General features: G+C 43.4%; 1 protein-coding gene across 7 annotated transcripts in view; it reads left to right on the top strand.

The window, feature by feature from the left end:
* The window catches only part of LOC139535409 (neuron navigator 1-like), a 107,223-nt gene that overhangs the window by 17,322 nt on the left and 73,173 nt on the right, over window positions 1–16,728 (top strand). The window contains exon 4 of one of the 7 annotated variants that reach the window (XM_071334787.1): window positions 10,724–11,467. The exons of 5 other annotated variants lie outside the window; for them this stretch is intronic. In XM_071334787.1, the coding sequence (XP_071190888.1) occupies window positions 10,724–11,467 (744 nt within the window). Of the gene's footprint in view, window positions 1–10,437; window positions 11,468–16,728 lie in introns of those variants that run through there. One more of the 7 variants, XM_071334788.1, reaches the window with a different exon arrangement.

The following is a 16,728-nucleotide window of genomic DNA, read 5'->3' as shown; positions in this document are numbered from 1 at the left end:
TGCCAACATACTGACTCAACTCCAGCTCACTTTAATAATGGAATTGATGAAAATTTATAAAAAATGTATGACTAGCCACTTTAAACAATGCCACTTAATATAATGTATATGTATATACTGTACTCTATATCATCTACTGCATCTTGCCATCTTTATGTAATACATGTATCACTAGCCACTTTAAGCTATGCACTTTTATGTTTACATACCCTACATTACTCATCTCATATGTATATACTGTACTCTATACCATCTACTACATCTTACCTATGCCGTTCTGTACCATCACTCATTCATATATCTTTATGTACATATTCTTTATCCCTTTACACTTGTGTGTATAAGGTAGTAGTTGTGGAATTGTTAGGTTAGATTACTCGTTGGTTATTACTGCATTGTCGGAACTAGAAGCACAAGCATTTCGCTACACTCGCATTAACATCTGCTAACCATGTGTATGTGACAAATAAAATTTGATTTGATGATTTATTGGACAAAACTGGTCTTCTGAGAAGACCTGACTTATGCGTTAGTTCAACAATAACCTGGTAATATAATTGGTTTATCTGAAGGTATGAGTTCTTTACTAGTCAATTTGAACTCACTTCTTCAAGAGTAAGAAGACAACACAATTCCATTATACATCAATTATAATAAGTAATCAAAATATTTACAAGCATAATGAGAATGATCATGGAAAAGTTTAGGGAACAGGGTGAAAGATACGAAGTAAAGACCTCGATATATCAGAATATTAAGATGTCATACTCAGGGAATGAGCAAAGTCTGTTGCTCAGGCCACATAGACAAACACAAAGGGGAAGATGGCTGTGTATCCTTTCTTGTTCTGAGTTTCCTTGTGATTGTTTCTCTTCTTGTCTCCTCAGGATTGTGTTCCTGGTTGCTCTGTCTTTTGGCTAATTCCTTGAGTTGCGGAGGCTGTGCTCTGACTGTCTTCTTCTTTCCTTGAAGAAGGTTAGCTTAGGCGTCCGTATACATAGGTTCGGTTTGCTCCTAGCAGAGCTCGGTTAGGTGGAGTGAATGTCTGTGCTCTAATACTCCCTTAAAATACCTACACTTGGAAAACAAGAAGCAACAAAATTACTGTTTTTCCCTCTTGAGATAGCAAAAGTACACAACCTCAAAATAGTCTGAATTAATGTTTGAAATTCATATTTTACATTTTGGCAGAGGTCTTAGTCGCACAATTTTACATCTACAGTAACTAATATGTTTGGTGCAGTATTTCTCAAGTGAAAAATGTACATGAAAACTAGTTGTCTGTTGTTGAATGACAACAAACACTTAATTGAATAATCCCTACTGTTGACCAATCACTGACGAAGGGGTGTATACTTCGGCTACCGAACTTCGACTAGCCTCAAGAAAACTTACAAAACATACAAAAACATCACAAAATATTGTCATAATATATACACAAACTTGTTTCTGTCACACGACTGACCTGTTTCATCTGTCTTTGTGCTTGTCTCCACCCCCCTAAAGGTGTCACCCATCTTCCCCATTATCCCCAGTGCATTTATACCTGTGTACTCTGTTTGTCTGTTGCCAATTAGTTTTGTTTTGTCAAGCCTACCAGCATTTTTTCCATGCTCCTGTCTTTCTCTAGTTCCTGTTTTTTAGTTTTCTCTTCGTCCATTCTGCCTGCCCTGACCTTGAGCCTGCTTGCCGTTCTGTACCTTGTCACACCACCCTGGATTACTGACCTCTGTCTGCCCTGACCCTGAGCCTGCCTGCCGTTCCGTACCTTTCGGACTCTGCTCTGGATTACTGACCTCTGCCTGCCCTTGACCTGTCATTTGTCTGACCCCCGTCATTGTAATAAACCTTTGTTACTTCGAAACTGTTTGCATCTGGGTCTTCTCCTGAGCCTTGACAGTTTCGACTGGGAAGCACACAGTAAGCTTAAGTGTGCTAGTGTTTAGGCAATAACTAGCTCTCTAAAGTCTTATGCCTTTTTCTGGGACTAAGGGGCCTTTCGCATCGAATTGGTTTGGAGTGGTTTTTCCCGAACTCTGGTGCATTTACCACCTTAGTTCAGTTTGTTTGGACTGGTGTGAACAATATCTAAACAGCGCACTAAACAACGCACCGTGGTTCACTCAAAAAGAGAACGCAATCCGGACCAACCACAGGAACAGAACCAGAGTCACTCAGTATTATTGGTTGTTTGACCAATGCTCGCAGAATCATAACTTCATATCTTAGAAACATTCTGTGAGTAGAAGAACATTTATGAGTGCATCCGATGAAGATTAGGGGAGATGGGTACCTTGGATACTGATGTAACCTATTCATGTCGCAGGGAAAGGGAAAGGGGGATACCTAGTCAGTTGAACAACTGAATGCCTTCAACTGAAATGTGTCTTCCGCATTTAACCCAACCCCTCTGAATCAGAGACGTGCCTTAATCGACATCCACGTCTTCGGCGCCCGGGGAACAGTGCCTTGCTCAGGTTTTTACCTTGTCAGAGTGGCTATTGCGCTGTTTCCTACCACATGTTGTTGAAAGACCAAAGCAAAAGTAATATGAAGACTGGGACACTCAAGTCCCAATTCCCGTACTGAATAGGTACTTTCTCCCTAAAATGTACTTTACCCCCTGGGTACTATTTCCCTAAAGATACTTTCTCTCCCTTGAGAAGTAGCTGAGCCCAGAGCGGGGCAGAGAGGAGGATAAGAGAGCTCCAGGGATAGATAGAGAGCTTTTCTAGTCCAGGGAGGTCACATGGTATCTTCACCTAGTTGTGAAGGGTTCTTCTTTATGACCCATTGTCTTGCAGGTAGAGAACATCTTCAGGGAGAAGACCTAAAGTTGGTTAAAGTCAAATCAACATAATGTTTTACATTATTCAACATATGACATTAAAACAACACATCGCTACTTTACTAACATTTTGATCACCCCCTGTATTTTTTGGTCAGTCGTGGCAATACGGCGAAATATGATACTGTATATTAACATGCAGTTGTTTTTCAGTAAACAGGTCAGACTGCCAGACACATACAGTATATAGTCTATATTATAATAGTCTACTGTTAATATGCCCAACTCAGCCCCTGTCACTAGTTCTCACTACAGTGACTGCTAACGTACAGTACAGTAAAAGCTTCATTACTCCACCTGTTTGATACATCAGGATCTAGGATCTCCTCCAGCAGTTTGTCACGACTGGAGGGCACTGCTGCTGTCTTGTCAGTACAGCGTTTCATAAATAGACATGTGGGAAAACACGTTTCCCTGACTGTTAAAATCACTCTCAAATCCCGGACAAAAGATGAAAACTGCTTAAAAAAGCCACTCTTAACTCCACTGCCTGTTTTAGTCATATCTTATCGTAGAAAGACAAGTACAGCAGGTGTTTGTACGTTTCGCATCGTCAAATGTTGAATAGGAGCTTTTCGATTTCACAGTGACATGCCTGTGAAAATGTTTAGTAAGAAGTTACTTAATGGTTGACAATTGGAGAATAGTCATTCTGCCATTACTATCCATTTACAAACATTCCTATCTACAACAAACCACAATGTAAACCTACAATTACCACAGGCCTAAGAGGAGAATGCAAAGGTCACTGGTAATGTAATAAAGATAGGGGGGCATTGTGTCCAAGTTTTGTACTGATCAGTACTGTTTAGGAACACCCAATGCACGGATAATGAGAAAAGTACCTCATAAAACTGCATTCACTATAAAAGCCTTCAAAGTAGTCTCTTAATTATCGTGATGACTTAGAGAGGCTGTGGCCGCCCCTCACTTTATTCCTCTGAGAGAGGGTGGTGGAGGTTGCATGGTTGAGTGGTCTTCAGGGCCGAATGGACAGATGCAGGACTGAGGTACCCAGTGATTTGATCTGGGGATCAACTATCGCCTCCTGTCAGGGAGTGCCTCTCGTCCCCCCGGGACAGCCCTGGGGGCCACTTCCAATCTGTCACTGTGTCTCAGACACTATTGATGAGGGAGAGAGGGACGCTCGGGTTATATGTTTATTTCATATGGATAAATGCTCTCTGTGGGACTTCATCAGTGTAATCAGTGTGTGGCTTCATTCGTGAAACAAAACAAGCAAACAAACAATCTTAAGAAAGAAATTATATGTAACTCTGATCTGATTGCTGTTATATCAGCATTGACTGTCGGTAATGACGCTCAGAAGGGGATCTATGCAGCCATGTCTTAAAGGGGGCTGAACGCACCAATTCTGCATGTGTTTTTCTGGTGCTCATTTGGTCTTGGTGGTGTGGTTCGATTTGGGTGTATTATGTTCCCATATCGTACCGTGGCTGTTACTGTTGTTTGTCCTTCTGGAGTAGCAACAACATAGCCACTACCTCTTCTTCAAAGTAGTCCGAATTAATCTAAGATTAATCAAGAAATCTGTTATTAAGTTTGAAGTTTTTATTGAGGAGATCTCCGAGGAGCGCAATTTTACATCTAGCTAAGGTGTTTGGTGCAGTATTTTTCAAATTTAAAAAAAAGTGCATATCTGGGAGTATTTCATAGCGAATCATGTTACAAAACAGGTCGTGGCAGCAGACACGATTCTCTCAAATGTTTTTTTCTTCTATTGTGGCAGTTGGGATGCCAGTGCGTATCGTCTCAATTCTCATTTTGTCCAACACAGTGGCAGACTCGAGTGATCACTATCAAACACATCAACAAGTGGCCACTCCATAAAGGGTTTAGGGGCCAAGTGTTCTTTCAACAGAACATTGGCGACGTGTTGTCTTAAGTAAACAAGTCTAAGGAGCTGCTTAATGGGGGCAGGTTTGTCTCACGGTCAGGTTCTGCTATACGATTGCATAGAGTTCAAACAGCAAGGGCATGTGGGCATGATTGTATTCCAAACCCAACCCCTGTGTAAATCGTGACGACCTCAGTTACATAAATCTTAACTCTGTTTTTGGAAAATACTGACTTTATGACCAATATTATCCTACTTGCACTTTTTAGCACATTTTTCCACTGGAATAAATGTTTCTGACTAATATCAATGCCACATAGGCCATTTTTAACAAGATACGTATTTTTTTGCATTCAGTTGCTCATTAAGAATTACTTCTGTTGAAACAACCTGTAAACATTTTGACATTTTTGGTCGGTTTGTCCAGGAACAATATAGTGGAATATTTTACTCTAAAAATAGTATTATTTCTGTGGCATAAGACAAAATGCTCCCACATTAAAACAAGGAGGTAAGATAATCACTTTACTGAGATTGGAAACGAGCAAGATGGATTAGCAGTTTGCTTCAGCCTTCCTCTACAGGTTTCCAGCCCATTGAGCTCAGCAGGAATGCACTAATATTCAGCATATAGGGAAGGTTGGGGAGGGAAAAAACACAGAATATTGTTTAATTCAGGTTTTTGCAATATCGTGGACCCTCAGTCTCGTATTCCGCTCAGCAAAATTATTTAAATAGTGTTTTAAACAAGATGTATTTTTATGGTAGGATATCAATGATCACTCTGCTTTTCTTTGACCACACACGCACACGCACACGCCCGCGCACACACACACACTGGGCGAGAACATTTGGACGTTCCTCTACATCTTTTATGTGTTGCATCATCATATGTTGCAGCACCCCATAGCAGCTGAGTCGCCACAAAATGATTACACAGATTGTCCAGGGAAATTTACTACTGGCAGCTGTGGAGCTATCCCCTCATAGCCTCTTTACTCATAGACATACACACACAACCAGACACACATGTAAACACACACACACACACACACACACACACACACACACACACACACACACACACACACACACACACACACACACACACACACACACACACACACACACACACACACACACACACACACACACACACACACACACTGCTGGCCAGTACATTCGGAATAGTCTCCAGATCTGTGGGAAAGCAACGTCTGGATGCTGTTTCACCCTCATCTCTCCTGAGGAAGGGTGTCTCTCTCCTAGTTCATTAAATCAGTCGAGAACAGTCTGGAAATGGGCTCGCCGTATCATTGGCTGAGTACGTTATGATACTCTGTGTGGTCTTTTGTAAGCTAACATTCTCTTTATAAGGACTTAGGCACAGTTGATATGTTGGTTATGCAGTAGGGTTGCTCAGGCAGAAATGACTTGATGCAATTGCAATATCTTCAGCTACATTTTCATAAATATGCTCATACAGAAATACTTTCAGAATATTGTGATCAACTTTTTCCCATCCACAAATATCTACACAGCAGGAAACAAGCTTGTCAGAGCAGCTTGGGAGTGAGGTCATCATCAATGGACTCAACTCAGCATGGGGGCATCGCTTGTGACAAGCAAGAACGAAACATGACATTGTTTTCAGTCCCCCTCGCTAAGCCACATCAAATGACTCCATGGGTCTTAGAAGAACCCCAGGTGCCACGGGACCCACATATCAGGCCAGTGGAGTGTGTGGGGCACACGGTGGGAGAGCAGTGAGAAAGGGCCCTTGAGGCATCGTAACAAACTAGTCCGTTGCATTGCATCAAAGCGAAGTGAACCATAGTGTTCCCAAAAGTTTATTGGTTCTCCTGGTTAAGAGAAATTGTGTTTCATTGCTTTTGAGCACAACCTAGAAATTATTCCTTGATTTCTCAAGCGGGCACATTACACACATACTGTATGTCAACACACATAATTGTGCATACAGTATGTATGCACACTATATTGTACTATTTCACTTTAATAGAAGGTATAGAGGTTAATAAACAGGCATGTATTTCCCAGCTCTGTTGTCTGTGTGAACAGAAAGCCACCTAGCTGGTATAGCAGCCCTCATGCAGTATTTAGAGTCAATGAATGTCCACTTGTTCTAAGGGGAAGGGGTGAAGCAGACAGTCATTTTGCAGTAATTCCAGTGCTATACTTACATACTATAAGACATTATGAGTCTGGGTTGGATGCTGTTACCTGGGTTTAGTGCTTATGCTGCTTGCAGCTCTTTCCAAAGTGTGCTAGCACTTTATTTTACAGTATTTTCCTAGTATTCAATAGGAAATGGTGGTATCAAATGGCGCCTAGTTGCACTTGTTTTATTGAATTTATTGAAAAATGAATAAATAGGTTAACTGTAATTACCATTCCACCATTTCCTTTCTTAGTACACTGAACAAAAATGTAAATGGAACATGTAAAGTTCTGGTTTCATAAGCTGAATAAATGATCCCAGAAATGGTCCATATGCACAAAAAGTGTATTTTTCTCAAATGTATTTCACAAATTTGTTTACATCCCTGTTAGTGAGCATTTTATCCTTTGTCAAGATAATCCATCCACCTGACAGGTGTAGCATATCAATAATCTGATTAAACAGCACGATCATTACACAGGTGTACCTTGTGCTACGGACAATAAAAGGCCACTCTGAAATGTGCAGTTTTGTCACGCAACACAATGCCACAGATGTCTTAAGTTTTGAGGGAGCATGCAATTGGCATGCTAACTGCAGGAATATCCACCAGAGCTGTTGCCAGAGAATTGAATGTCAATTTCTCTACCATAAGCCACCTCCAACGTCGATTTAGAGAATTTGGCAGTACGTCCAACCTGCCTCACAACCGCAGACCATGTGTAACCACGGCAGCCCAGAACCTCCAAATCTGAGGGTGCTGAGGAGTATTTCTGTCTGTAATAAAGCCCTTTTGTTGGCAAAAACTCATTCTGATTGGCTGGCCAGGGGAAAGTTGACAATTGTTTGGTCCAGTGACACTCATGTAGGCTGTTGGCGAGATACTGTATAGTGAAAAAGGACCTGACCTGAAAACCTCCATAGACACCTGCCAAAATCAGCATTTTGTTTTGTTTATTTGAAACGTGTTCTTGCTCGTCCCAAGCAATTCCCTCATGCAGAGTTTAGTCTATTGATGATGACCTTACTCCCAAGCTGCTCTGACAAGCTTGTTTCCTATTGTGTGAAACTGTGTACGCGACCAATACAATTTTATTTGATTTACCGTCAATAATTTTGATATACGAGTGATATTATCTGACAGAATCGTTTTTTCTTCTTCTAAATAAGATGTTAATGTCGATAGTAAATTATGACTTCCAAATTATGTTTGTACAGTCACGGTGTATCCTTACACTGATACAGTGGGGAGAACAAGTATTTGATACACTGCCGATTTTGCAGGTTTTCCTACTTACAAAGCATGTAGAGGTCTGTAATTTTTATCATAGGTACACTTCAACTGTGAGAGACGGAATCTAAAACAAAAATCCAGAAAATCACATTGTATGATTTTTAAGTAATTAATTTGCATTTTATTGCATGACATAAGTATTTGATACATCAGAAAAGCAGAACTTAATATTTGGTACAGAAACCTTTTATTTGCAATTACAGAGATCATACGTTTCCTGTAGTTCTTGACCAGGTTTGCACACACTGCAGCAGGGATTTTGGCCCACTCCTCCATACAGACCTTCTCCAGATCCAGATTCTCTGATTCTCTGATTCTCTGATCCAGACCCAGATTCTCCAGATCCTTCACGTTTCGGGGCTGTCGCTGGGCAATACGGACTTTCAGCTCCCTCCAAAGATTTTCTATTGGGTTCAGGTCTGGAGACTGGCTAGGCCACTCCAGGACCTTGAGATGCTTCTTACGGAGCCACTCCTTAGTTGCCCTGGCTGTGTGTTTCGGGTCGTTGTCATGCTGGAAGGCCCAGCCACGACCCATCTTCAATGCTCTTACTGAGGGAAGGAGGTTGTTGGCCAAGATCTCGCGATACATGGCCCCATCCATCCTCCCCTCAATACGGTGTAGTCGTCCTGTCCCCTTTGCAGAAAAGCATCCCCAAAGAATGATGTTTCCACCTCCATGCTTCACGGTTGGGATGGTGTTCTTGGGGTTGTACTCATCCTTCTTCTTCCTCCAAACACGGCGAGTGGAGTTTAGACCAAAAAGCTCTATTTTTGTCTCATCAGACCACATGACCTTCTCCCATTCCTCCTCTGGATCATCCAGATGGTCATTGGCAAACTTCAGACGGGCCTGGACATGCGCTGGCTTGAGCAGGGGGACCTTGCGTGCGCTGCAGGATTTTAAGCCATGACGGCGTAGTGTGTTACTAATGGTTTTCTTTGAGACTGTGGTCCCAGCTCTCTTCAGGTCATTGACCAGGTCCTGCCGTGTAGTTCTGGGCTGATCCCTCACCTTCCTCATGATCATTGATGCCCCACGAGGTGAGATCTTGCATGGAGCCACAGACCGAGGGTGATTGACAGTTATCTTGAACTTCTTCCATTTTCTAATAATTGCGCCAACAGTTGTTGCCTTCTCACCAAGCTGCTTGCCTATTGTCCTGTAGCCCATCCCAGCCTTTTGCAGGTCTACAATTTTATCCCTGATGTCCTTACACAGCTCTCTGGTCTTGGCCATTGTGGAGAGGTTGGAGTCTGTTTGATTGAGTGTGTGGACAGGTGTCTTTTATACAGGTAACGAGTTCAAACAGGTGCAGTTACTACAGGTAATGAGTGGAGAACAGGAGGGCTTCTTAAAGAAAAACTAACAGGTCTGTGAGAGCTGGAATTCTTACTGGTTGGTAGGTGATCGAATACTTATGTCATGCGATAAAATGCTAATTAATTACACAATGTGATTTTCTGGATTTTTGTTTTAGATTCCGTCTCTCACAGTTGAAGTGTACCTATGATAAAAATTACAGACCTCTACATGCTTTGTAAGTAGGAAAACCTGCAAAATCGGCAGTGTATCAAATACTTGTTCTCCCCACTGTATATATACATGAAAATACGGTACTGACACACTTGGAAACTTATTGGACAGCATTGTTCTTCTGTAAACATCATTGGACTAGTTCCATTGAAGTAAAAAGTCAATAACACTCAGTAGATTTAAGCATATGATTAAATCAGCGTTAGAGTTAGGTAATAAGGCAGCTCAGACAGGATAAACAACTAAGCTGGATGTTCCAGTTGTTGTGGGCTTTTGGACACAGCTTTCCTCACGGGCTGTTAACCCTGTTCATTTTGTGCACCGAGTAAACGGCGTGCCTAAATGTGTCTGACTGCACAATCCATTTCCACAGCACGCAGGCCAATCATGCACAATTGTGTGTGCGATGAACGTGCCTGACCCAAGAGGTGAAGGGAGGGGGGAGGGGAAGAACAAAGGGATTGAGAGAGACGAGGGCGTGTGAAAACATGCCTGTGATAAAAATAAAAAAAAAGATGCTTTCCAGTTTTAAAAATGCCAAGCTTATCATTTCTCATCGCTCCCTTTACATTTCACACATACTGCTGAGGCAGAGCAAAGTATCTTTAAATGGTACATAGGATGAGAGAGGGAGGAGGGGGGAGAGAAGGAGGAGGAGGAAGAGGGGGGAGGGATTGTTGTTGCGTCTGCTGCTACTGTCATCCTGCTGCTGCGCGCTTCAGCGGCAGGAGGCTCTGCTGAAGGGAGGAGTAGAAAACGGAGCCAGGGAGAACGAGAGAGAGAGAGGACAGGGAAAGAAAGGAGAGAAAAGAAGGGAGAGTCTGTCATGAGGACAGAGAGGGGGAAGGAGGAGAGGAAAATAATTATAATCTTTCTGAAAAAAGGACCAAAGATCCAAGAACTGTGTTTTGGTTGCCTTTTTCTGTTTTCTCTTGACAAGGACAAGGGGACCGAGAGGAATACTATTTTTTTCTCCTTGCTGATGCTTTTCTCAATGCTCTCATGCAGGAGGCATGCTCAGAAGTAGTGTGAAAGGAGGCAGAGAAGGAGATTTAAAGATGGAACGGGCGGAAAGTACCAAAACGTACGGCCAAGCAGAGGGCAAAGCTGTTGGCGTGGCAGCCAAGAGGGGCAAGTCGGGGATGCCCCAGAGTGCCCAGCGAGGGGAACTGAGGGTGTACCGTGCAGGTAGCTCTGAAGGGCGGCTGCCTGTGTCCTCCAACCTTCGCAAGCAGAGGTCCCTGACCAACCTGGCCGTGCTCACCGATGCAGAGAAGAAGATGCACCTCTACGAGCCCAAGTGGTGTGATGACATGGCCAAGCCTGGAGCGGGGCATCTCAAGACGGGCAAGCCCAAGCTGGCAGGAGGGGGTGGCAGTGGCGGAGGAGGGGGCGCGCCACTCTCACGCAACCTCTCCAAGTCAGAGCACTCTCTCTTCCAGGGCAAACCCAAACCCTTCAGCCCACTGGCGGCTCCTTCTGGCCTGGTCAGACCCGGTCAGAGCCGGATCCCTAGGGGTCCCTATGCAGAGGTGAAGCCCCTGAGTAAGGCCCCTGAGGATGGCAAATCTGATGATGAGATCCTCTCCAGCAAGGCCAAGGCTGTCAACAAGAAGCAGGTGGCGGGAGCTTCTGGGGAGGCAGGGGCCAAGGGCCAAGGGGATGGGAGCCAGTCCTTCCTCAAGGTGGATCCAGAGCTGGTAGTGACTGTCCTTGGTGACCTGGAGCAGCTTCTCTTCAGCCAGATGCTGGGTGAGTAAAACCAAGCAGAACCTTTTCCCTGCCTGTCGAGCCTGTTGCTTTCTACAGCACAACAAATAGAAACGCCCCTCTCTCCTCACTGTCTCCTCTCGATGCCTCGCGCAGTCAGCACGCCCCCTTACTACAGCTGTCGCTAACACCTGCTTGCTGCTGCCGACTTCATTGTCCCTGAATGGAGCTAATCTGGCCCAGCATCGATTAAGAAAAAGCCTCTACGGTTTTTACACCGTCTCTCAGTGTTCACATTGCATGCATTTGAAAAGCTTTCTCTTGAATGCTGCCCCAGCTTTTGCGTTTTGATTTAAAGTTGTTTCCACATTATTGTGAAGCAGGGGTTGGGATCACACGATGGGTGGTGGGGGACAATACCTCCATTGTTTGCAATGCATTTAGGTTATTGTTTTTAATATCCTACTGGCTACTCTATCTCTGGCATGTGAAGCATGATGTCATGGATTGTGTGTATAAGGTTGTTTCCTATAGCACTAGGGCTGGGAATTGCCAGCAAATTGATACTTGGGAGTCAAAGTATTGATATAATATTGTCCAAGTAATATTACAATATATAACTGTGTTGATTTTTCCCCCATCACTATATAGCACTGGCTGTTCAATGGTATGAAATCCAAAAATAAAACCCAGGTCTAGTCAGTGACACGCTGATCTCTATTCCATCTCAGCTAGTCTGCTGCAGTGTGTCTACAAACCAGCTATGCCCTTAGTGATTGTGTAGCCCTCTGTATGCTCCATGCAGGGATATCTGTGAATAGTTCCAGAAAATAGGAGCTGGGAAATAAACCAAGCCATATTTAATTCATTTTCAGCCCACTGTGAGACACATATTTAGCCTCCTCCCAGCCCCATTCATCCGTGGCCATTGACAGATGGTGCCCACACTGTCTGCTATGGGAAAGAAAATGGCCATGGCTGGGCCTCTCTCTCTCCCTCTCCTGTAGGTATCTCAGTAGAACGACAACCTCTTTGTGTACAACCAGGTGGATAGAGATGATATAATGTGTAGAGATAATTGACTAAACACAGCACATTCTGAACAGGATATCTCTCTTTTTCTTATACATACAGTACCACGTAATTTTTCTGTCAGGTTTTATACTGACCAGTGATATAGGTTGATCCCTGGATTGCCTACTGTGCTTTTTTTTATTGGCCTCTGGCTATGCATGTCATTATCCCAACTGAGTGCATTAGATTAGTGTGTTGGGTTAATTGGCTTTGACATTGATCAGAAACAACAGCACAGATTAGGACCAAGAACCAAATATCCCGCCCAAACCTTGTCTTTCTCTGACAGTCATACATGGCTGGCATATATCCCACTGTACTTCAGTTTGTGCATCAGCTGCTGAATCGGTGACCTCAATTTCAATTGTGTCCGACCCCTGCTCTATTAAATTGCCAATTTCAAGTCCCATACCCTTACTATGGTTTCATAGAACGCTCATTTTGGGGGTCTGTTTCTCTGCAGGCCCCTGAAAGGGTCAGCTCTTCTCTGGCCCACTCTAACAAAAACATGTTGAGATGGACGGTAATTGAAGATGGGACTGGATGGTTTGAGGTTATTAGGCCACTACTTTGACTGTGTCTGGCGATGGCTCCCAGGGGGTTCAAGGCTAATGACAGTGACCTCTGCCCTGAATCATAGAGCCTAGAGACTGATTTAAACAACACAGCTCTGTCACAAATATTCTTATGTTGTTTACAATCTGTTCATTGATATACTATTTTAATATCAAAAGGTTTTATGAACAAGCCAGTCAATGAGCATTCCAGCTAGTCACATAGAGGTAGCCTATATTTTGTTGACATACCAGCTAGCCAAGTTAGAGACATATTTTGTTAATGGACACATTTTTACTGATCTCATTTGTTCTCCGTGCCTTATTAGTTTATACGGACGGGACGTCGAACCCTCGTGTTCGTCAGGCTTAGAGACAAGTAAACAGTGTCAGTCAACAATCCCATTCTGAACATTGACAGTCCATTGTTTGTGTATATGTGTGTTTACTAGTGATCGGGGAAAATCGAAACAGTTACATATTGCAATATTATTTTGGGACAATGTTATATAGATACTTTGACTCCATGTATCAATTTATTTAAAAAAACGAGAAAATACGTACCTTTGCTATGTAGCATTAGCTAGCGCTAGTCGGCTGTACCTGCGCCAAAACTCTGGTATTTTTCATCCTACAGCTTGTTCTCCATATTCTTTTTAAATAGCGAGCCAACATGTTTTCAGCACTTTCATTTCCATGACTGATCAAATCGAATTTTCTCATGCTCTCTCTTGTCTCTCTGCAGCAGACATATACTGAGCAGTATGTTTGGAACATCAAATCGAAATAAAATTGCAGTGTCAAATGCTAATACAGAAAGAATCCTAAGAATCACGATACATATCGTATCATATCGTATTTAAAATATATATATTTTTATTTCATCTTTATTTACCCAGGTAGGCTAGTTGAGAACAAGTTCTCATTTACAACTGCAACCTAGCCAAGATAAAGCAAAGCAGTGCGACACAAACAACAACACATGGAATAAACAAGTATACAGTCAATAACACAATAGAAAAAAATAAAGTCTATATACAGTGTGTGCAAATGGCATGAGGAGGTAAGGCAATAAATAGGCCATAGTAGCGAAGTAATTACAATTGATGAAATTAACACTGGAGTGATAGATGTGCAGATGATGATGTGCAAGTAGAAATACTGGTGTGCAAAAGAGCAGAAAAGTAAATAAAAACAATATGGGGATGAGATAGGTAGATTGGATGGGCTATGTATAGCTGCAGCGATCGGTTAGCTGCTCAGAGAGCTGATGTTTAAAGTTAGTGAGGGAAATATAAGTGTCCAGCTTCAGCGATTTTTGCAATTCGTTCCAGTCATTAGCAGCAGAGAACTGGAAGGAAAGGCGGCCAAATGAGGTGTTGGCTTTGGGGATAACCAGTGAGATATACCTGCTGGAGCGTGTGCTACTGGTGGGTGTTGTTATGGTGACCAGTGAGCTGAGATAAGGCGGAGCTTTACCTAGCAAAGACTTCTGGATGACCTGGAGCCAGTGGGTCTGGCGACGAATATGTAGCGAGGTCCAGCCGACGAGAGCATACAGGTCACAGTGGTGGGTGGTGTATGGGGCTTTGGTGACAAAACGGATGGCACTGTGATAGACTGCATCCAATTTGCTGAGTAGAGTGTTGGAGGCTATTTTGTAAAGGACATCACCGAAGTTGAGGATCGGTAGGATAGTCAGTTTTACGAGGGTATGTTTGGCGTCGTGAGTGAAGGAGGCTTTGTTGCGAAATAGGAAGCCGATTCTAGATTGAATTTTGGATTGGAGATGTTCAATATGAGTCTGGAAGGAGAGTTTACAGTCTAACCAGAAACCTAGGTATTTGTAGTTGTGCACATATTCTAAGTCGGAAACGTCCAGAGTAGTGATGCTTGTCGGGCGGGCGGGTTCGGGCAGCGAACGGTTGAAAAGCATGCATTTAGTTTTACTAGCGTTTAAGAGCAGTTAGAGGCCACGGAAGGAGTGTTGTATGGCATTGAAGCTCGTTTGGAGGTTTGTTAACACAGTGTCCAAAGAAGGGCCAGATGTATACAGAATGGTATCGTCTGCGTAGAGGTGGATCAAGGAATCACCCTCAGCAAGAGCGACATTGTTGATATATACAGAGAAAAGAGTCGGCCCGAGAATTGAACCCTGTGGTACCCCCATAGAGACTGCCAGAGGTCCAGACAACAGGCCCTCCGATTTGACACACTAAACTCTGTCTGAGAAGTAGTTAGTGAACCAGGCGAGGCAGTAATTTGAGAAACCAAGGCTGTTGAGTCTGCCGATAAGAATACGGTGATTAACAAGAGTTGAAAGCCTTGGCCAGGTCAATAAATACGGCTGCACAGTACTGTCTTTTATCGATGCCATTTATGATATCGTTTAGGACCTTGAGCGTGGCTGAGGTGCACCCGTGACCAGCTCGGAAACCAGATTGCACAGCGAAGAAGTTACGGTGGGATTCGAAATGGTCAGTGATCTGTTTATTAACTCGGCTTTCGAAGACTTTAGAAAGACAGGGTAGGATGGATATAGGTCTGTAACAGTTTGGGTCTAGAGTGTCACCCCCTTTGTAGAGGGGTATGACCGCGGCAGCTTTCCAATATTTAGGGATCTCGGACGATACGAAAGAGAGCTTGAACAGACTAGTAATAGGGGTTGCAACAATGGCGGCCGATAATTTTAGAGAGGGTCCAGATTGTCTATCCCAGCTGATTTGTAGGGGTCCAGGTTTTGCAGCTCTTTCAGAACATCTGCTATCTGGATTTGGGTGAAGAAAAAGCTGGGGAGGCTTTGTCAAGTTGCTGCGGGGGATGCGGAGCTGTTGTCCGGGGTTCGGGTAGCCAGGAGGAAAGCATGGCCAGCCATAGAGAAATGCTTATTGAAATTCTCGATTATCGTGGATTTATCGTGGTGACAGTGTTACCTAGCCTCAGTGCAGTGGGCAGCTGGGAGGAGGTGCTCTTATTCTCCATGGACTGTACAGTATCCCACAACGTTTTGGAGTTAGAGCTACAGGATGCAAATTTCTGTTTGAAAAAGCTAGCCTTTGCTTTCCTGACTGCGTGTATTGGTTCCTGACTTCCCTGAAATTTGCATATCGCGGGGACTATTCGATGCTAGTGCAGTCCGCCACAGGATGTTTTTGTGCTGGTTGAGGGCAGTCAGGTGTGGAGTGAACCAAGGGCTATATCTGTTCTTAGTTCTACATTTTTTCAAAGGGGCATGCTTATTGGTGAGGAAATTACTTTTAAAGAACGACCAGGCATCCTCGACTGACGGGATGAGGTCAATATCCTTCCAGGATACCCGGGCCAGGTCGATTAGAAAGGCTTGCTCGCAGAAGTGTTTAAGGGAGTGTTTGACAGTGATGAGGGGTGGTCGTTTGACCACAGACCCATAGCGGATACAGGCAATGAGGCAGTGATTGCTGAGATCCTGATTGAAATCAGCAGAGGTGTATTTGGAGGGCAGGTTTGTCAGGATAATATCTATTAGGGTGCCCATGTTTATGGATTTTTGGTTGTACCTGGTGGGTTCCTTGATAATTTGTATGAGATTGAGGGCATCTAGCTTAGATTGTAGGACTGCCGGGGTGTTAAGCATATCCCAGTTTACGTCACCTAACAGAACGAACTCTGAAGATAGATGGGGGGCAATCAATTAAC

Source organism: Salvelinus alpinus, chromosome 12 (genome assembly GCF_045679555.1).
Source record: "Salvelinus alpinus chromosome 12, SLU_Salpinus.1, whole genome shotgun sequence".
NCBI classification, from domain to species: domain Eukaryota; kingdom Metazoa; phylum Chordata; class Actinopteri; order Salmoniformes; family Salmonidae; genus Salvelinus; species Salvelinus alpinus.
This window is presented reverse-complemented; position numbering and strand designations above follow the sequence as displayed.